We start from the raw sequence: 21,087 nt of genomic DNA on the forward strand, positions 1-21,087 counted from the left end.
GGCTTTGGTGTCTATGTGTTACTTTACGCCCCTCCGCAGCACGCAGTCCCAGCAGCGCCACCCCAACTTCCGGTCAAGCTGTCCCGGTTCCAGGCACTGCCCCTTCGCCCCGCCCCTTCCGCCCCCGTCGTCCAATGGGCGCTGGGGCGGGGTCTCCTGTCATGGCCGCCCCCGTGCTGCGGCCTTGAGCGCAGCGGTTCCGCGCCTGCCGCCGCCGAGCGCCCGTCAGCTCGTGCCGCCATGGGCACCGTGCACGCCCGGGTAGGGGAGCGCCGCGATGGAGGGGAGGGGAGGGGATGGGAGGAAGGGCCTGCGGGAGAACGGCCTTGGGGCCGCGCTATCCCGGCGACCTTCGAGCGGGTCGGGGCCGCGGCTCCTGTCTGGCGGCGGGGATCGCCTGTGGGCGCTGCCTTCCTTGCTGGCCGTGGTGCTTGCCGTGCGGGAGCGGCACGGGATGAGCGGGCGGCTCTGTTCCTGCTTTGGCGCGTCGCTGTGTGAAAGGGAGGCGGGCCGCGAAGGAGTCGGGCCGTGGGGTATCGGAGGACAAGGTGGGAGAGGCTGGCGGTGCTGCTGGCTGTAGCGTAAGGAAGTCAGAGCAGATCTGCACCCTGCTTGGTAAAATGTAAAGTGTATTTTGCTTAAGCTGCTTTCCCCTTAAAGCAGACACGGGGAGTCAACCTTGAGGCCAAAACAGCGTGGAATTATAGTGACCCAAGTTGGAAGGGACCCTCAGGGATCATCGAGTTCAACTCCTGTCTCCAGACAGGGTCATCCTAATCCAAACTCTATATCTCAGAGCATTGTCCAAATGCTTCTTGAACTCTGGCAGCCACTGCCCTGCTGAGCCTGTACCATGCTCCAACTTGGGACCAGGTTCAGTTCATTCCAGGGTCTGACAGCCCTGTGGGAAACAACATTGCTAACCAAGTGTGGTCATTGAGCAGCCAGCCTATCTGGGGTGCAGATCTGGGGCAGTTTCTCCAGACCCCAGGCCCATCTCTCTTCTCCACACCTGTTGAATACAAGAAGGCTTTTATATGGCACTTAGTCAACTGAGGGGCACATTGCTGCAGGGGACTGTCATGGTTCCGGAGCATCTAATTGCCATGACTAACTTCTCATATTCTTAGTTTTGTATTCATAGAATCAAAGAATGGTTTGGGTTGGAAGGAACCTTCAAGCTCACCCAGTTCCAACCCCGTGCTACGGGCAGGGCTGCCAACCAGCTCAGGCTGCCCAGGGCCACATCCAACCTGGCTTTGATTTCCTTCAGGGATGGGGCACCCACAGCTTCTGTGCCAGGGCCTCACCATTTGATTTTCTTCATCTGCAGTATGTATTGCTATAGAGCATTGTGTGGTTGCAGAGCACTTCATGTATGCCTGAAAACTTGCAAGCTAGAGAGGATGCATTGCTTGTGTAACTTAATTCTGATGTGTAACGGCAGTTTATTACCCCAGTGCTCCTTAAATAATTCAGCATGGACTGTATTAGTAACTTAAGACTAAAAGTGGATTTACTGAGTTACCCAACCCTGACCTCTGCTTCTGCAGGTAACCCTGCCTTCACTCAAGCTTGAATCTGTCATCTTGTGATAAGAGTCTTACTTTAGGACTTTCTCAGGTGTAGTAAATAAAGCCATATTCTTTAGAAACAGTTCTAATTAAAACATTCACCTTGAAAGCTCTGATGGCTGGGACTTGAATGTCACATGGAGGGATACTTTTAAATGACATTAAAATATAAAAGCATAAAGATACATGTAAAGCAAAATAGTGCACTGAAAACACCTTTTTTTCTTCATCGTTCATCGTTCGCGCTCCTCCCAAAAACCCAAACTAAGTAGTGGCTCCCTGATGAAAAAAGAAGTGGAGTTCTTGTTTAACACAGGAAGGGTGCTTTAAAAATAAGATTTTTCTTGGAAGAGCTGAGGATGTTGTTTGTGAGAGATTATTTGACATAGAAGCTATTTAGCTTTTACTAAAACTGACAACAGACATATAGGTAACAAACGTGCTGGTAACTCCCCCCATTTCATGGTTCTATTCAGCTTTTTTCCCCTGTGACCAGATGAGCAAAGGCTCAGGAGCAGTCACCTTTCTCCTTTGCAGAAGATAAGTTGCAAATCGCACACTTCATTAAATGCCATTTCCTTGTATCCTTCCAGAGTTTGGAGCCCCTTCCAGCAAGCGGGCCAGACTTTGGGGCCTTGGGAGAAGAAGCTGAATTGGTTGAAGTCGAGCCTGAAACCAAGCAGGAAATTCTTGAAAACAAAGATGTGAGTACCCAGGCAATATCCTGTTTTTTTTCTTAACAGGTGCTGCTCTTCACCCTCCCTCAAGGAGGGAAGTAACCTCATCCACAGTGCTGTTTAGTAGTGAGCCGTGCAACTGCCCTTAATCTGCAGGGCACAGTATTGGCCACGTTTGAGTAAACTGCCATCACATGAATTGTGTTACCATGGTAAATGCTAACTTCAGCAAAAGGTGCTGATTTATTTTTTTTTAATTATTTCACGTGGAAGGAGATCCCTGCTTTGGCCCATACTGTGTTTAACCTTGCTAGAGGGAAGAGGTATCGTGCATTATCTTTGTTTCTACATAATTTATTTCTCCTTTATTCTATAGTCTACTCTATACAGTTTTAATAGAGTTTGAATATTAATAATTTGTGGCATTGTGTTGCTTGGTTGTTTTTGTTGTTTTAACTCTTTCCATACAGGGAAAGAATTAAGTATCTGCTACTCTTTCTGTAGCAGATAAAACACATGGCTAGCTACAGCTACCTACATATTCTGTCTTAAATGTCTGAGTATCTTGATGTGGTTTCTGCGGTGACTGATTTGTTCATATAACACCAAAGAAATCCCAGCAACAATTGTCCACTATCTCTTCAGCTTGAAACAGTATTAGATTTGGTATTAGAGCCTTCTTCTCTTCCCTTGATAGAGGAACAATTTTCCAGAATTGTAGGCAGCACTGATTTCTTATAATGTAGGTTAGCAGGAATTGATGTAGGAATCTTTGGGTTTTTCACTTGGACAATAGTATGGGTGATTTTATGTCAATTTTTTTTTGTGCGTGTGTTTATTTTATGTGTAGATGGTTTTGATACTCGTTGTTAGATGCAAATTCAGTGTTTGTTTTTAAACATGGGTTGCCTTTAGGTGGTCGTTCAGCACGTGCATTTTGATGGACTTGGAAGGACCAAAGATGACATTATCATGTATGAAATCGCAGATGTTTTCAAGGCTAAAAATCTCATTGATGTAAGTACTGTGATGAATAACAGACTTACTGTTTGAAAATTCAGGTCATGATTTTCTCTCTCTCTTTTCCTGCATTGGGCTACTCTTCTCAGACATGAGACAGTTTTGCCAGTTTTTGTAATGATTTTAAACTTGTCAAATGGAAGCCAAACTGAAACAGACAGTACTGGCAGATACTGTATTTTCTGATGCATTCAGCTCAAAGGTGTTGGGAGATGGCAGACAGCACTCCGAGATATTTTCAGGTTCACCATTCCTGTTTGAGAATTGCTAATTCCACAGGTGACACTTTCAGTTAATTTGCTTAAGAAAAGTAGTCAGAACAGACGATCAGCACCCGTAGTGTGGCTGCCAGGAATTGTCTTCTTCTGGCTGTACAGGGCAGTTGCCATGTAGTCCATATTCTTCTTTTGTATGCAATTTCTTTGCATATGTCCCCTCGTAGTCCTTGGTTACACTGCTGAATTTGTCATGAAATTCACTGAGTTTTATCTCCAGATAGGGTAGAAAAAGAGTGTGTGTGTGAAATTAACATGCAAAGTGTGCATGCTACCTTTTTATTTAGGGCATGCCTGCTTTCTGAACTTTAAGAAGTGCAAAAAGGAATCAAGGCTTTACCTGTAAACTAGTCTAGATTTAAGTGGATTAATGTGTGTGTGTGTTTGTTTTTTATCAAAAGCATGGGCCTAGTAAATAGGTGTGTAAGTTCTAAGTACTGAAACCAATTTGAATAATAGGTTTAAGCATCTGAGTTAGGTTGCAGGCTGGGTAGGAAATCTGGCCAGATGCTCTTGGTTTAATTTCTTTATGGGTTTGAGTGTTAAAGCAGTTGTGATCTGTTTTGAAAGCACATGTATGTGTTTGTATACATAATCTGTGAATATTGTGTGATTTAGCAGCACCTTAACTATTTCATCCTGGTTATTTTCAGTAAGTTGAAGTACTGAGCTACCTATCTTATCCTATAGGTAATGAGAAAATCACATGAAGCTCGTGAAAAGTTGCTTCGTCTAGGAATCTTTAGACAGGTAGAGGTTCTGATTGATACCTGTCAAGGTATGTATTGCTTCAGTAATACTCACCTGTTTTACATAAACTCCTATAGTGTACATTTCCTTGTGTCACAGGTCAGATTGTTTTTGTTTATATAATTTCCAAAGCTCTCTCATATACCTTTATATTTTTCATATATATTTTATATTTTATTTGAAAACGTAGGTGTTCTATATATGAGAATATGTGTGTCTATATCCACTATCTGTATGAAAGCGATGTATTTACATCCAAGCACACGTACAGATTAGGCAGCAGATGGGAGCAGCCCTGAGGAGGATTTGGGGGTGTCTGTTGATGAAAGATTCATCATGAGCTGGCACTGTGCTCTTGCAGCCCGGAAGGCCAACTGTATCCTGGGTTGCATGAGAAAGGTGACCAGCAGGTTGAGGGACATGAAGAAATTTAATACTGTGAGGGTGGTGAGACACTGCAACAGGTTGCCCAGTGAAGTTGTGAATGTCCACTCCCTCAAAGCATTGAAAGCCAGGCTGGATGGGGCTCTGAGCAACCTGGTCTAGAGGGAGGTGTTCCTGCCTGTAGCAGGCTGTTGTAGTTACATGATCTTGAAGCTCCCTTCCAACCGAAACCATTCTATGATTCTGTGATTCAGTGTGACTGCATATATGTGTAACTATTAGTTAATATATGCAAAAATGAGTTAACCACCACAGCTGAAATAATTATGGTACCTGTGCCTTAATCCACATTTTCAGAGAAAGAATAAACACTTGAGGAAAAGCTTGAAAATACCTTCTGTGCTTTCATTTTACTGGTGGCTTATTAATCAACTTGTGCTTAGAGGAATTACTAGTAATTGTATCAGTGCTTCTAATTAAAAATGACCTTACAAGATATATGGGGCAGCTGAGTGTGTGCAGGTTCCTCATTAAGGCATTAATTGCATTTTCTGTCTTGTGATTGCTTTGCAAACTTGTCAGTATTCTTTCCAGCAAGAGAAAGTCACGCTATTGAGAAGCAAGAGCACTGCAGTCCCACAGACTGTTAGCAATGGGCTGCTGTCCCAGCTGCTTCAAGCAGAATTAGGTACCCTTGACATCTGTGTTTTGGAACAGCTGCCGCATCCAGAGCCTGAAGGGAACCAGACAATTTCTGTTGTTTGGCATTTAGCTGTAAAGTGCTGGGAGCTCTGCTCTAATGACAGCATTCCTTTTGCTATGTCTGGACCACTGTACAAAATTCTGTATGCACACACAACACAGAATCATAGAATATCCTGAGTTGGAAAGTACCCACATGAGTCACCGAGTCCAACTTCCTGTCTTATCACTCAAAAACCAAACCCGATGTCTGAAAATGACCAAACACTTTAACTCCTCTCACCCTGGGGCCATGCCCACTGCCCTGGGCAGCCTGTTCCAAGGCCCGACCACTTACCCTGTGCTGCAGCCCCTGTCCCTGACCCCCAGCTGCCCTCCCCTGACAGCTCCATGCCGTTCCCTTGGCCCTGTCGCTGTCACACAGCAGAGCTCAGCGCTGCCCCTCCGCTCCCTGTGAGGAGCTGCAGCCGCCATCAGGCCTGCCCTCAGCTCCTCTGCTCTGGGCCCAACACACCAAGGGGCCTGAGTCGCTCCTCATACATCTTGCCCTCCAGACCCTTGCTCATCTTTTTACCAAACTGTTTTTCTTTGCATTAATAGTTTCTTTATAATCATTCAGTTCAATTAGCTTTCAAAAAACTGAAGTTGTCTTCTGTCTGTGTTTATTTGTTTTCTAAATAGCTCTTTAGAGATACAGTTTTTTCTTTATTTAGGAGATGATGCCCTTCCGAATGGTTTAGATGTAACCTTTGAGGTGACAGAATTGAGAAGGCTAACTGGAAGCTATAACACTATGGTTGGCAACAATGAAGGCAGTATGGTATGGATCATTTCAAATAATTATTAATTCCTTTTGATAGCCCTCTAACTTCCATGTTTCAAGCATAGCAAGGAATTTAGTGATTAAATAAGTGAGGACTTGATCCAGGCCAAATTATTTTCTTGATCCTGCTTTACTAAAGCTTTGTTGGACTTTTGTCTTTAAAGAGCCTTTGTATTAGTCAGGCTTTCGTTCAGCAAAAGCTTGTTTTGTGCGGGCAGGGTTGTACAAATGCAACTCAGTTATGTTATCTCAGTATGTTGGATTTTTTTTAATTCTTAAAATTATTTCAATTATTTTTTATAATATTTAAGATACTGGTCTCTTTAGTAGATAAAGTAGTTTGGCATTTACCTTGAATGAGATCTATTTAAATGTTGGGGTTTTTTTTTCTTTTCAGTCAGAATGCTTTATATTTGACTTAGAAGTTGTTTTGGTTCTTCACTGATTTGAGCCCAGTACCAGTTATTTTGGGCTGCAGAGTACTGGGTTTTTCACAACCACATAAACTGTGGAACTTATTTCTACTTGATGCACTTCAGAATGCATCTGATTAAAATCTTGTGCGAAGAATATTTACCAACTGAAAGAAGTAAATGCTGTGCTGTTCTGTTATCTTGATGTTAACAGTAGTGCTAGTTTAAGTACATCCTGCTTTCTTATGCTTAGTCCTGCTCCCATTCTACCTTTGCATGTGCACAGCATGGCTCTTCCTGGGTCTGGTCCATAAGCCAGATCAAGGGACTCATCCTTTTCTTCTTAGAAGTATTTTTAACCTGGATAAGTTACTGCACGAGTCAGGTAATGGTGTTATGTAAGTGCAGGGAGAATTGGAACCAAGCAAGTTGAGAAATGCTTGTCCATCTATGCTGCTGGGAGCAGTGTCCAGGATGTTGCAGTCCAAAAGAAACCAGTAGGGAATGCTACTGGAACCGGCTTCTGTCTGGTCTCAAGCAGCTTCTGGACTCTTCTCACTGAGACTAATCCTGCAGACCCCAGCCATGAAAACTTTGCCACATAAATCCAATACATGGTTGTAGTGCATTTGAAAACTGTCTTAGAGCTGCCTTGGTTTCTCTTTTTGTACTCAGCTTCCCTTTCTACTTGATGTTATTTTGTTACTGAGAAGTAAAATGTTTGGGTGATAAGAGCATGGCACAAGCATACACTGGTCTTGACAGCAGCTATGTTTCTTCAAGAGTTGAACTGATTTCACATTTATCCTAATCCCTAAATTCATCTCAGACCTGGAAAGTTGTAATGGTGTGTTTTATTGCCATTAATATCTTGTTCTTCAGAACAGAAATATCAGTGTGGCACTGTACTGATAATCTTCCATTGGCTTATTGCTATGGTTCTGACGGTCCCTACCTGGCAGGTAGCTCTCCCAGTGATCTGCTGAAAAGTCTGCAGTTGCCAAAGATTTATCCGGCCTTTTAGATTGGCTGGGAGATCTTGCTGGAAATAATAGCAGTACTGATTATACAGTGAGAACACACAATGTCAGCAGGCACTGCACAGCATTAAAAGTTGGGTGATGATTCTAACCATAACGTGTAGTATCATGATGGCTGTTGCTGCCACTGCAAAGGAAAACCTGTCTTATAAGAAAAAAATTGCTCAATTTCTAGTATATTTAATGCCTATATTTCTCATTCTCAGGTTAGAGGTACCTATCTTCAGCATGTGATTAAGATGCAACTTAGCAAACTATGAAATGGTGGTTTTTTTCCTTATTTATATAGGTACTTGGGCTCAAGTTCCCCAATCTCTTTGGACGTGCAGAAAAGGTAACCTTCCAGTTCTCCTATGGAACAAAAGAAACTTCCTATGGCCTGTCATTCTTCAAGCCACAGCCTGGAAACTTCGAAAGAAAGTAGGAAATACATTTCTGAGTATCTCTTTTTTTTATGAAGAAATATGGAACAGTTAGTAAGATGTTTCACTGAGTAGTAATCCAGTCTGTTCCTTTACTGAAGATCTATTAGTCTTAAAGTATCAGAGCTGGTTTCCTAATTTTTTGTGATAATGTAAAACTCCACCTACTTAAATAGTTTCCCTTTCAAACCTACCAGTAACGTTTTGGTTCAGTTTTTCAGTTAACCTGTATAAAGTAACCGGACAGTTCCCTTGGAGTTCTCTTCGTGAAACTGATAGAGGAATATCAACAGAATTTAATGTAAGTGTAGCACAAGTGTTTGTGGAGCACATGCTTCATTTACATATAATTCAGGTCACAGCTGGCTTTCACAAATATCTGCTTTACTTTCTTAATGACTGAAACACTTTTACTTGTGTAAATTTGTCATTGTTTGAAAGAGACCTTGGAATGTAATCTTTATTTTCGCCGTATGAAAATGCCACTGCATTTTTCTGCAAGTTTTTAATGCTTAAAGCACTGGTTTAGAAAGACAGATGGTTGTTTTGCTCACCATATTAACCCAGTTCAGGATATTTTTCATCTGGGCTAAATGGAGTTGTCTGCACCTATTTGGAGAAACTCTCTTGGCTGGAGCAGAATTACTCCAGAATGAAAAATTATTTCTTTCTGATCAAAGAATTGTGGAAAGAAAAAGCAGAGGCTCATGTATGAATAAGCTTGAGAGAGAGAGAGAGTTCTTTTCAGGGAAGTGTTTGTTTTAATTTTGTAGCAAAATGGTCTTACTATCTCAATTCTTTTCTTTTTCCTTCTTTTCTTTTTCTTTTTTTTTCTTTTGTAGTTTCCAATCTGGAAGACCAATCACACACTGAAGTGGGAGGGTGTGTGGAGAGAGCTTGGCTGTCTTGCTAGAACAGCATCCTTTTCTGTTCGAGAAGAAAGTGGACACTCTCTTAAATCTTCTGTATCTGTAAGGCTTTCTTCCTGTCTTATATGGGGCGTATGTTATTTTGAGTAATCGCAGTCTTACGAATGATCCCAAAGGAGCTTTTTGTCTGGCTTTCTAAGTAGGTATTGTGTTTTTCTTCAGATATGTCTTCTGCTGTGCTTGGTCATTCACACAGTCATCCAGGAGATCCAAAGAGAAAATATTTTTTCAAAGTTGGCTGTTGCATTTTGACTGTTACGTATGCTTGCCTGTTCCTTCTTCAGAACTGTATAAAAGACCCTCCTTGTCATTTAGCATCTATTGCTGCAGCATTGGTTACTTATGTGTCAGCACTGTTAACCTCTGCAAATAAAGTTGAATTGTTGCAGAGTAATGAATAGAGCACATCCAACAAGTTGTTGCTGGGGATGTTGCAAGGCCAGATTTCATTGTCTTTCTGAGCACTGCCGTCTTACCTCCCCCATGCTGCACCACCTTCTTTATGCTGAAGAAAATAGGTTCAACAACCTTTTTCATCTTACAGTTGCTGTGCCATTTCTGAATACTGTTTCCTATAGCAGTTTTTTTTGCTGATTTTTAATTTGTAGGTCAAATTGTGGGTTATAAACTATTAGCAGGCTAATGTCACAAAATTGGGGATACATAGTGGGGCATTGTTGCTGCTATGTGTGTATCAGAGCCGAAAGTTATTGCTATTTATTGCTAGTCAAGTAAATAAATGTATTTATTTGATGTGGCCTCCTCTGAAGTTAAAACTAAGTTAGACTGCTGAAACATTTTTCTCAAATCCATGGAGCTGTGCAAGCTTGAAGCTGTGGTTGTCTCCCTCTGTGTGCACAGGTTGTGTTGGAAAATAATGGTGTCACTTTGTGATATTGAGTGGGTATGAGAACTGAAAAATAATTGTTTGATTCTTTCCAGCATGCCATGGTCATTGATTCCCGGAACTCTTCAATCTTGCCCAAACGAGGTGCTTTGCTGAAAATTAATCAGGTAGGATTAAATCACTTCTATTGTTACTGGATATTATCCGTATATGTAATCTCATAAACTGACAAGAATAGAGTGATGATGAATAGTGTGCCATTTAAAGAACATGATTTTTTTTCTTAACTGAGGCACATTTTCATTTCTGTATCATGCTCAAACTGTGCAGTCAGTTTCTTGCCATTAGCACTGATGTATTTATTAGCAGAGGTGCTTCATCACAAGACAGTATCTCTTCTCCACTCAGTAGGCAGTAGTGGCCCCTTGTTTTCACTTGATTCCAGAAGTTTCCTGACACTATACTGCAAAGCTGCCAGACTCTGGTCATGTTGCTACTTGAAAAGTAAGAAAGATGGGATAGAAATAACGCTGAGTGGGGTACATGTGGTTTTTACTCTTGTTGCACTTAGAGCTTTTAGAAAACCTGTCTCTTGTGCTATAGGGTTTAGTACTTCAGAAGCATTAACTTCTGCAGGGCTGCAGAAGCAGATTGCTTTGAAATGCCATTGAAACTAGAAGTGCTGCTGCAGCAGAGAATTCCTCTGAGTGAGAATGGCAGTTATAATTCAGGGTTTAGTCAACATACCATTCCTTAGATGCTGTGTGTAACACCAATTCAGTCATTTCTAATATTCAACTACAGTTTGTGTAATGCTACTGTTTGTATTCGGTTCTTCAGCCCCAGTTTAGCACCTGAGAAGACTTCATAGGTACTAAATAAACATCAGAGATTTGATTTTGGTTGATTGACTTTCAAGTTTTTTTGTTTTGTGTTCTTGCTTACAAGAGGGCTTAGAAAGCAACAGATTTATTATCTAGGAGATAGATAAGTTCTGAGAGTCAGGTCTGCTTTTTCATTCGTCCAGAATTCATTTGTCTCAGTATCTGATGTGCTTCGTACACAGAAAACACTGCTTATGTGGATGCACACATGGTGAATTTTGCATGGGAAGAAACATGTAATACCCAGCACAACTCTAAACTTTGTTGTCTTTGCAGGAGCTGGCTGGATATACAGGTGGAGATGTGAGCTTTCTAAAAGAAGATTTTGAATTGCAATTGAATAAGCAGCTTCTCTGGGACTCGGTAATTTTTTTAAAAGATATTTTAGTCATTGAAGTAATGGATGAAGTGACTGAACTTATGTTCATAATGGATGAAGTGACTGTCTTATGATGAGTGTGGACTGAAAAAAAGATGATCAAAGTGAAAGATGGATGGTAGAGATCTGAGTGTGTGTTTTTTTTTGGAAGTGAAATACTCTTATTTCTAAACTGATGTTTCTGCCATGTATATTCACTTGAGAACTGGACAGTTTGGAAAGAAGGAATTGTCCTACAGTTCCCCATAGGAACTATTTTCCTTTCAGAAGGAATGTTGGGCACGTCTTTTTTTTGTAATTTCTCTAAGATTGGCTTTTGAAAATGTTTTTCACCTGGCTGTGAATAGTCTGGCTTCTTTTGAGTTCAGGTTTAGTTAGCTTTCACCATTTGAAATTAGGAACGTGTGCTACTGATTCTGGAATCATAGCATGTATTATATGATGATTATCTCTGATATGTAAAACTGCTGGGAAAGAAAGGAAAAGTGGTTTCACTACAAGGCTCAGAGCAACTTCCATTATGAAGATGTAAAAACTTGAGGCGGCAATAATTTCCACCCCAACATACTAAATTTAAATAAATAATGTTTAAAAAGTTGGGACAATCTCTGTCCCTTAATAGTTTTCTAAAAAGGAGTGGTATAATGAAGAGATTGGAAATATGTTATGCCAATGCGATAACTGGAAAAACTCAAAGCTACTTTCGTAGTGCAGATATTAATAAAGTGGTGGTTCTGTAAGGCTCTGTCTGCTGTTTCATGCTTTTATTCCGAGGAGACTCAGCTCAGTGAAGTTTTGAGGCCAACATGGAAAGGCATTTTAAAGCACTTTGGTTATAGCCCTTTCTCATTACATCGTGTGGTGGAAGAACGGGCATAGCATGATGAGCTTTTAGTCATCTTACATGTATTTGCTGTCTTTCCATTGAACAAAACAGCATGTTTCCCTATGAAGTAATTTAATAACTTCTTGGCTGTGCAAAAAGGTCTTCCTTCTTTCTCAGTCATGACTAACCAGTATGGCTACATCATGAATAAAAGTGAAGCAAATCTCATCCTAAGATACAGATAATTTTATGAGATCTATTTCTTTTGAGCACGGACTGGCGTGCACCTGGCCTTTGCATATGCTGTGTACTACTTAATGGGATGTGTATGCACTTGATGATGGGCTCATCTCTAATCGTGACAGAGGGATGTGTTGGGCCTCTGGGGATGGAAGGTAACAGGAGCAGGCTGCGCACCAAGAAATTGCCCAGCACCTCTAGCCTAAGTGTTGACAGTAGAGTTCACTGCTTGGTACTTGTGCTTTGTACACAGACTGCAAGCAGATGATTAAATGTATTTAGTACAGTGATTTGACTTCCAGGAGTTACTGTATAGATAAGCAGTAATTATATGTATGTATTTGATGCCAATATAGTGATTTGTGGAAAATGGTTTCATTTGTGAGGCTAATTTACAGTCAGGTGATAAAGTAAAATTATTTCTGTTTTCTGAATGTAATCTCCTACTGGTTTAAAAATGCATGGAGTAATTTATGTCAGCAGGGTTTGTCTTATTTCAAGGCATGAAAAATTGTAGGAAAGTCAGAGCTGGACAAGTGCTCTCTTTAGCTATAGTGGAAGCAGTGCTTGGTTTAAAATTTCCTACTTTAAACTTCAAGGTGCAGCACTGCATAGCATTGAAAGAGGGCAGCAATGATCAAGAGTTTCCTAAAACTACAGTTACTGAAGATCCATGCATACACTGTGAACACCTGAAACTTTTGGTCAGACTAAAGGGAGCTGTGCCTTTATTAAGCAATGGCATTTTTTTTAGGGAAATAGAATACTACATATTAGTAAAAAGGAAAAAAGAGAAACAACAACTTTTTTTTCTCCAAAGGTTTTTTCAGCATCACTTTGGGGTGGAATGCTCGTACCCATTGGAGACAAGCCGTCCAGTATAGCTGATAGGTAAGGTTTCTTTTTAATGTCTCTTAATTTCTTTCAGTCAACCCAGGTAATGTATGAGAAACAAACTGTGCAGCAGAATAGAGAAGCAGAAGTAGCTCTGACTTGGGGGATAATAAAAATAAACTAATTAGCTGTATGTGCATGTTAATAATCAAGACATGCTTTCTGGTTTTTATTTCCATATTGGGGAGGGATAATTCAATAATAGTAGCTCTGCCTATCAATATTTGCTATTTCTAAGAGGTATTTACCATCTTCAACATTTCATACTGGGCATAAATAACACTGGAGGTATTTTTAGAAGTAAAGTCATGTAATAACTCGGCTTTTTAGGCAATTTTGCCCTCCAGTGCCTGTGTTTAAAGATCATCAACAGAAATCATTTAGACTTCAGACTTATTTATAGTAAGTAATTATTGTCAACTGTGTTGGCTTCACGTGTAATAGACCTTAACTAGAGTATTTCTATCCAAATTCTTATAGCAGACTTCACTAGACTTGTTATGAAGTCATGTGTAATTTTGAAAAACAAAGTTAAAAGTGTGAGTAGTTTCAAGTGAAGCACTGAACTAGATTTGTTTGTACTTACTAGGTTTTACCTTGGTGGACCAACGAGTGTGCGAGGATTCAGTATGTACAGCATTGGACCCCAGAGTGACGGTCTGAAACTTTTAATTCCTGCTCTTCTGTCAATACTGAAAATATTAGTTTGTAACGAATCCTCAAATTCTGTCTGTAAGCTTTCTGTAGCTTTAAGATAGTTGCTCCCTTTAAGTTCTTTGATTCCAAGAGGAGTTATGTCTCTGATCTGTCATTAGATATTAGTTCACAGTGGAACAAAACCCAGTAGTTCTTAGTGAAGCTGTAAGTACTTCTACAAACCAAGCCTGCCTTCAGACTTCTGTAGGTTACTGTTACGTTTGTTCTTTTTGTATTAACCTCAGACCTTTAATGTATATAAAAATACAGGCAGTTTTCCAATGCTTCTTAATGTGAATTTCACCAGTGCATGGCTTTACCTAAAATAAATCAAGGATATGCCAGAACTCTTTTTTCTTTTTTTTTTTTTTTTTTTTTTCCTGGCACCTGTTTCTTTTACTTTTGAGGCTCAGAACTTCTAAAACCATATTTTTATTTCCAGGTTTACCTGTGGTCCTTAGCAGGGATGAATAAGTTTCAAACTTCCAGTGTGTCTCTTTAATTAGTAAGCCTTTGAGCTTAAAAAAGTCCTGAAAGATAGTAATAGTGGCATTGAATCTCTTTTTGATTCAGCATATGTTCAGGCAGCTTAGGGGAAAGGCAATCTGATCATCAGAGGTGTTTTGAGAGACAGGAATTTCCTCAGTTCTATTCTTACTCTTCTGACTTGCCGTTATTATAGACTATTTGCTTAGCTGTATCAATTTCCCATTTTTACAACTGAGGTAAATATGTGGAAGAGCTTCAGAAGGTAACCTCTGATGAACTGCAAGCAGGTGCATGCCACAGGTGAGGGCGTGAAGAAAAAGATTGGTTCACTTGGAAAGCGTGAAAAATGGTGTAAATCCTAATTTCTACTTGATGGTTGTGAGGCTGGGGAGAGCTAGAAGCAATTGGCAAGAGCTGTGAACGGGGTAGCAGTGCAGTGTAGAGCAACTTAAAGGATGTGTTCTTGTCTCTTTAAGACCCGGTTCTTTTAAGATATTCCACAGTAAATGCTTTCATTTACAACATTCATTTCAACATTTTCTGTAACTAGGTGATTACTTGGGAGGAGAAGCCTACTGGGCTGGAGGTTTGCATCTCTACACTCCTCTACCTTTCCGACCAGGCCGAGGAGGGTTTGGAGACCTTTTCCGAACACATTTCTTCCTGAATGCCGGAAACCTCTGCAATCTTAACTATGGTAAGCCTCAGAAGAATTGTACATAACAAAATCTGCTTCTCTCTCTCTCTCTCTATAAATATATGTGTATACTCTATATACAAAAGCGAGAAGGAGAGAACTGCTAAGGGCCTATTGGCTCAAAAGCATTTTGTTTGCTACATATATTTCAGTGGCTGTCAAAAAGCTGTTGCTAAGAACTTGTGTATTTGACATATTGCCAGTAGTTTTCTTAACTCTTCACATAAATTATAGCACAACTATAGGAGAGCTGGCATGGTAGCAGTAGTATCTTTGTCATGGTGGTGTTCACAAATCAGTGTAGTAATTGATTAATTGATGTTATAGTGGTATTATAATGGCTTTTGGAATTGACTAAGTAAAAAGTGGTGGCATAAATGGTATAGATGTGTGTAATATAGATGAGGGTGTGGTGGCTGATGAGAATTTTTTTTCTCCCATAGCCAACTTTTTTCAAGATGTATTGCAGTGCATTAGTAAATGCTTTTTCAGTATCTGTTTAATCAGTTCTGGGAGGTGATCTCAGAGATCCCTTCCAACCTCAAGCATTCTGTAGTAAGTAAAAGAGGAGGGGAAAAAAAAAAAAAAGCAAGTGATATAAAAAGCAATTGTTGGCTACCAGCTGACTGATGTCCAGCCAGGTGCTGAGGAACAGTAACCCATGGCAAACTCCCAGGCAGTTTTATTGCTGAGCATGGTATTGCCTGGTATGGGCTATGCCTTTAAGCAGCATGGTGCAGCTCTCTTGTGTGTGTTCCCTTCCAGCCTCTTGTCCATCACCAGCCTACTCTAGTGGGGATAGAGTGGATTATAGAGAAAGCCTTTGTGATGTGCATGTATTGCTTAGCAATAGTTGAAATATCAGTGTGTTATTAACATTCTTTTAGGCACAAAACTAAAACACAGCACCTGTATGGATTGCTATGAGGAAAATTAACTCTATCCCAGTGAAAGTCACTACAGAGATATAGTGATATTTGATATAGAATATCTTGCTTGATGAAGAGGGATGGCATCCATATGGGAGTGAAAATTAGATAACTACTTTATAAAACCAGTAGAGGTTTGCTACAAGATTTGGTTAAGGCTTTACTACTCATTTCATGCAAGTAGGTACCCTATGCTGGGAAATGAAATTCAGCCAGAGTCTTAGAAATGGGTAGTTTGAGTCCAGTGTCCTTGGCTTTTGTGAGAATTGTGGGTAATACACTTTTAATCTACAGGAGGTGCTCCTAAGTAGTCTGGCTTCTAGCTGTTAAAATCCAGCTAGCCTTTGAACACCTCAGCAATCTCCTCTGATTCTTTGTTGTCCTGGTCTTTTGCATTCAGGTGATGGTCCCAAAGCTCACCTGCAGAAGCTGGCAGAGTACATCCGATGGTCTTACGGTGCTGGAATAGTGCTCCGACTTGGAAACATTGCTAGATTAGAACTTAATTACTGTTTCCCCATGGGAGTACAGTCGGGTGACAGGTTTGTTTCTTACACTGACTCCTTTAGTAGTAACTAGTGTTAAAAGTAACTGCACTTCTGTCTGGTTTTGGAAGAGAGAATTGTTGTCTGTTGTTTATTCCATGCCAGTTTTGAGATTATTTTTTTTAACATTTTATGCTCTTTTCTCTCAGCTGGCTGTGTCCACATTTGTCTCACAGTACTTCTTAGTTTAAGACTGTTTATATCTCAGGTTTCATAGTTCATTGAACTTGAGATCAGCTGTTGAAATGTGTGAATAGCTGTGTAGCAGATTTCATTTCTTTAGTAGAAATGATCACTCAAACAGCTCAAGGGATTTTCCTAAGCCTTCCAAAAACAAATGATTGGATAAATCACAAGTTTAATGTCTTTGCTTGAAAAATGGACGCAAGTGTAATTACAGAAAAAAAGAAAGGGAGAACAAATAATTTGTTAGCAACCAATTATTCTACACTAAGAAAATGTTATAATACATAATAAAAAAGCTTAAGGGAGCTCCTCATGCCTGTGTAGTAGCAAAAATACTGTGTGAGATGCTGTTTCATATAGGACTCGTTTATGTTTCTACTTGCCATCCGTGTGAATTGTGAACAAATAGCAGCAATTTGAAAATTATGGACTTCATTTTGAAAATGTAAGCACTCCATATGGGTGACACATTGACAAAGCATTTAGTTGAAAGAGCCTTTGTCAGCTAAAGTTTGAACTGTGACCCTCCAGACATGAGAAACCTTGGAAATTGAGGCACAGGGAAAATTGATTTTATCAGTACCTTATTTTTCATTTATGCTGTTTATTATTTGTTTCTTCTCAGGATATGTGATGGTGTTCAGTTTGGAGCAGGAATCAGATTCCTCTAACGTGGAAACAATTCACATTAATAATATGAAGATAAGCTCTCTAATGGACATCAAGAGTTCAGAATAGCTTGATACGGTCTAATTTTTTCTTGAAATACTGGTAGACATCTGAATGATTTGCCTCCAACTCCACAAGAAACTACATTAAAAAATTATGCTTTAAAAGTTCTTTGTACCTCTGATTCTTGTCAAAGATGGGAGAATATTTGTGGGATGCTAGCTATTTTAGTTTACAGCTTTTACTTATCTTTTGCTTCTTAAAATACCAGAACTTCATTGGAGACTGGTTCTTGGATTCTTTCCATGTGGTTGTAGTTGTCATTGGCCTGCGCAGCCTTCAGACTTCTAATTGCAAGTCTCACGAGTGTTGGGATGACCAAGCTTGTGTATGGTCAGTTTTTTTACCATCATCAAAGTGCATAAAAATGATTTGATGCAAAATTAGTGGTTATAGGTAAAATAAAATGTGCTGTTTCAAATGTGTTTCACTTCTGTAAAATGACCTATACTTAAGTGCCTCATACAATCTGAATTGCATACTGTAAATGTTCAACTCCAGCTATCTATCATAGTAAGTACTAAAATCCAAGAATATGACATGCTAGAGGGAAGGGATGCAATCCAGAGGCACCTGGACAGGCTTGAGAGGAAGTTCATGAAGTTCAACAAGGCCAAGTACAAGGTCCTGTACCTGGGTCGGGGTAATCCCAAGCACAGGTACAGGTTGGGCAGAGAATGGCCTGAGAATGTTGGTTGATGAAATATTCAACATGAGCAGGCAATGTGTGCTTGCAGTCCAGAAAGGCAAATGTATCCTGGGTTGCATCAAGAGAAGTGTCACCAGCAGGTCGAGGGAGGGGATTCTGCCCCTCTACTGTGCTCTCATGAGACCCCACCTGGAGTACTGCGTCCAGTTCTTGGTCCCCTACACAAGAAAGACATTGAGCTATTGGAGCAGGTCTAGAGGAGGGCCGTGAAGGTGATAAGAAGGCTGGTGTACCTCCCCTACGAGAACAGGCTAAGCAAGCTGGGGCTTTTCAGCCTGGAGAAGAGAAGGCTGTAAGGAGACCTGATAGTGGCCTTCTGGTACCTGAACAGGGCCTGAAGGAGAGCCAGGGAGGGACTTTTTATAAGGACATGCAGTGACAGGACAAGGGAAAACGGCTTTAAACTGAAAGAGGGTAGATTTGGACTACATATGAGAAAGAAATTCTTTACTGTGAGGGTTGTGAGACACTGGAACAGGTTGCCCAGAGAGGTTGTGAATGTCCCCTCCCTGTAAACATTGAAGGCCAGACTGGATGGAAGTTTCAGCAACCTGGTCTAGAGGGAGGTGTCCCTGCCTATAGCAGGGGGTTGGAAGAAGGTGATCTTAAAGGTCCCTTCCAACCCAAACCATTCTATGATTCTAATTTAGCACTGACATTGCACTCTCTTTAAAGAGACTACAATTGTATGCATTACTATTACCGCTGGTATGTATTGCTTTTGCAATAATACAGTGACTAAATCTGGTCCTGTTGCTAGCTCACTTTCTAAAATACAAAGCTTAGGATATGTCTGTGCAGAGCTCCTCTTAACATCCTTCCCCTTTTTATAAAGTTTTATTAATTTACATAAACAGGATCACAGATGTTCAAAACAAAAATTTGTGTGAATGACAGAAGTCTATTTCAAATAACATTTAATGTAAAGAACATCTTTTCAGTGTGTGTATCTGACAGCCTTTATAGCAAATATGTTTAACAAAGCATTTCTGAGTTTTTGTTATTGTAAGATAAAAGATGACACTATGTTAAGAATGTCAACAAATGTTAGTTTTTTTCCTCCAACACCATCCACATTTTGACATAGAGAAATATTTTTAGTGTGAAGAATGGAAATGTTTAGATACCACAATTCTGTTAGGATTTTCTCCCAGGAGTTCGAAGTTCATTTTGCTCATATTGATAAAATTAGATGTATTTTATTGCCTTTGAACTTGGGCTTGTGGATGTTGCTATTAAGGTCTGCTCAAGTTCAGTCCTTTAGATTCCTAAGCTATCATCGCTTGGCCATTTAAATGGCAAGGCAGCCTTCCTGAGTAGAAATTGTGTCAGCTTCAGTCTCTGCACACTAGTAAGCTGGTCCACAGTTGAGAAAACTGTGATCTCTGCAATAGAAGAAGGAATGGTCAGGGGAACTTTGTTAAAGGCTGAACAGATGTTTTAAGCACATCCACTGACAGCCTGTGCTTTACCACACACTATAGGATTACCAGTGATAATAAACTGGGGAAAAATCACAAGCCTTTACCTGAGTCACTGTTTCCCTGCCTGTATTGCATTATGTTGAAAGACCACATTTTCCTATGGCATTTAAAAATGCACAAAATATAGAGGAATGCATTCCCGTATTCCTTTGGAACCAACAGCCAAATCGTGCTATTACTTGAGTATAATATAGATAAGAATAATTTAATCCTTAGTCCTATTTGAAATTTGTTGCAGATGTTTGTAGTCGGGATGGATAAGATAGGTAGAAAGCAGAATCCTTGCAGAACTGGCTGTAATGCTAAACAAAACCAGTCAGTGCATTTCTGGTCATAGAGTGAATGACTGGAAAAGGATAAATGGTGTAAGGAACGCCTGCAGTAATAACTGCAATTCAGAAGCATGATGTTTGCTTAAATGGACAGTCTTGGATACCACAGTACTTACAGAGAAGTTGAGCTGTTACTGCTTTTACAGCCACGGTCCCAGTTTGTGACAGTGAGAGGGTGATAAATATCTGCAAGTGCTGGACCTCATGGCTGCAGGCCCTTAATGTTGTGTGAACAGTGCTGAGGTGGCAGGTACCATCCGAGGCAGTTTCTTCATCTGTGTAGTTACTTCAGTGCTTATAGTTCCTCCTAGGGGCTGCAGATGCATGATGGAGCTGCATCCCCAAAGCTGTTCTGCACACAGCATACGCTTTGCAGATGGAGGGCCACTCAGCAGCTGTGTCACTGCATGGCTGTTGGCCAGCTAGATTGTTAAAGACTAACAAACACTTGATGAAGTCCTGACATAAGTTCTTCATTTCCTATTTAGAAGATCACTGTTTGTTTGAACTCCACATTTTGCTTTGATTTTTGAAGTGTGATCTTGCTTTCTTTTGCCATAGAGGTTCTTTTTTTGATCTCAAACAATCCAGCTTCCTTTCATTTTGCAATAGGTTGATATGCTTTTATTTATGCAGCAAATTGAAAAGTTTCTTTTATAAACAAACAAGATACCAAAGCGGGAGGTGAATGAATGTATCTCTGTAGTTTTCTTTCAATTATTGACAGATATTTGCATATAAGTCTTTACATTTCAAGTGCTTTACTTCGGTCAGTTCAGTTTCATATGTCATTGGACTGTGCATAGCTTGTGAACCAGCCCCTGCTTTCTTGGTTGGAGTTTGTATTCAGCTTTTCTGATTACAGTTTCATAAAAAACAATTCTGCCATGAGAAGCAATTGACTTTTATTTTCTCTAGGGGTTGGATAGCAATAATGCCTTAAAGCTAAGTGTAAGCTAAGACTACAGTGTTAATGTTATGACATGAAACATCCACCATGCAGTCCTGCTGCAGATCAACATCTGTGTGCCTCAGTGTGACCTGTAATTGTTGTACACATTCGGGTTATTTTGGATGCACTGGAAATTACCTCTGTAAATGGTCTAACCTGGCAATAGAATGCAAATGACTTCCTTGCTAATTGTTTAATTTTGCACGATTTTTTTTTCTTCAAAAAGATGTGTAATAAATGAAACGGGCAATTAAGCAATG

General features: G+C 40.2%; 1 protein-coding gene across 2 annotated transcripts; it reads left to right on the plus strand.

The window, feature by feature from the left end:
• The first annotated feature begins 127 nt into the window (after window positions 1–127).
• SAMM50 (SAMM50 sorting and assembly machinery component) lies at window positions 128–21,079 on the plus strand. Of its 2 annotated transcripts, XM_048964211.1 has the most exons (15): window positions 128–261; window positions 2,168–2,278; window positions 3,167–3,268; window positions 4,237–4,324; window positions 6,096–6,202; window positions 7,948–8,078; window positions 8,294–8,381; window positions 8,923–9,051; window positions 9,952–10,023; window positions 11,017–11,103; window positions 13,006–13,076; window positions 13,669–13,736; window positions 14,815–14,961; window positions 16,291–16,432; window positions 17,247–21,079. In XM_048964211.1, exons 1-15 carry the CDS (start codon window positions 241–243, stop codon window positions 17,290–17,292), a joined length of 1,410 nt encoding a protein of 469 aa, XP_048820168.1. In that variant the 5' UTR covers window positions 128–240; the 3' UTR covers window positions 17,293–21,079. The 2 variants fall into 2 exon arrangements, with proteins under 2 accessions (XP_048820168.1, XP_048820178.1); XM_048964221.1 differs by lacking the exons at window positions 128–261; window positions 2,168–2,278 and adding an exon at window positions 2,404–2,574.
• Window positions 21,080–21,087: the final 8 nt, after the last annotated feature.

The sequence above is a fragment of the Lagopus muta genome, chromosome 1 (assembly GCF_023343835.1).
Source record: "Lagopus muta isolate bLagMut1 chromosome 1, bLagMut1 primary, whole genome shotgun sequence".
Classification (NCBI taxonomy): domain Eukaryota; kingdom Metazoa; phylum Chordata; class Aves; order Galliformes; family Phasianidae; genus Lagopus; species Lagopus muta.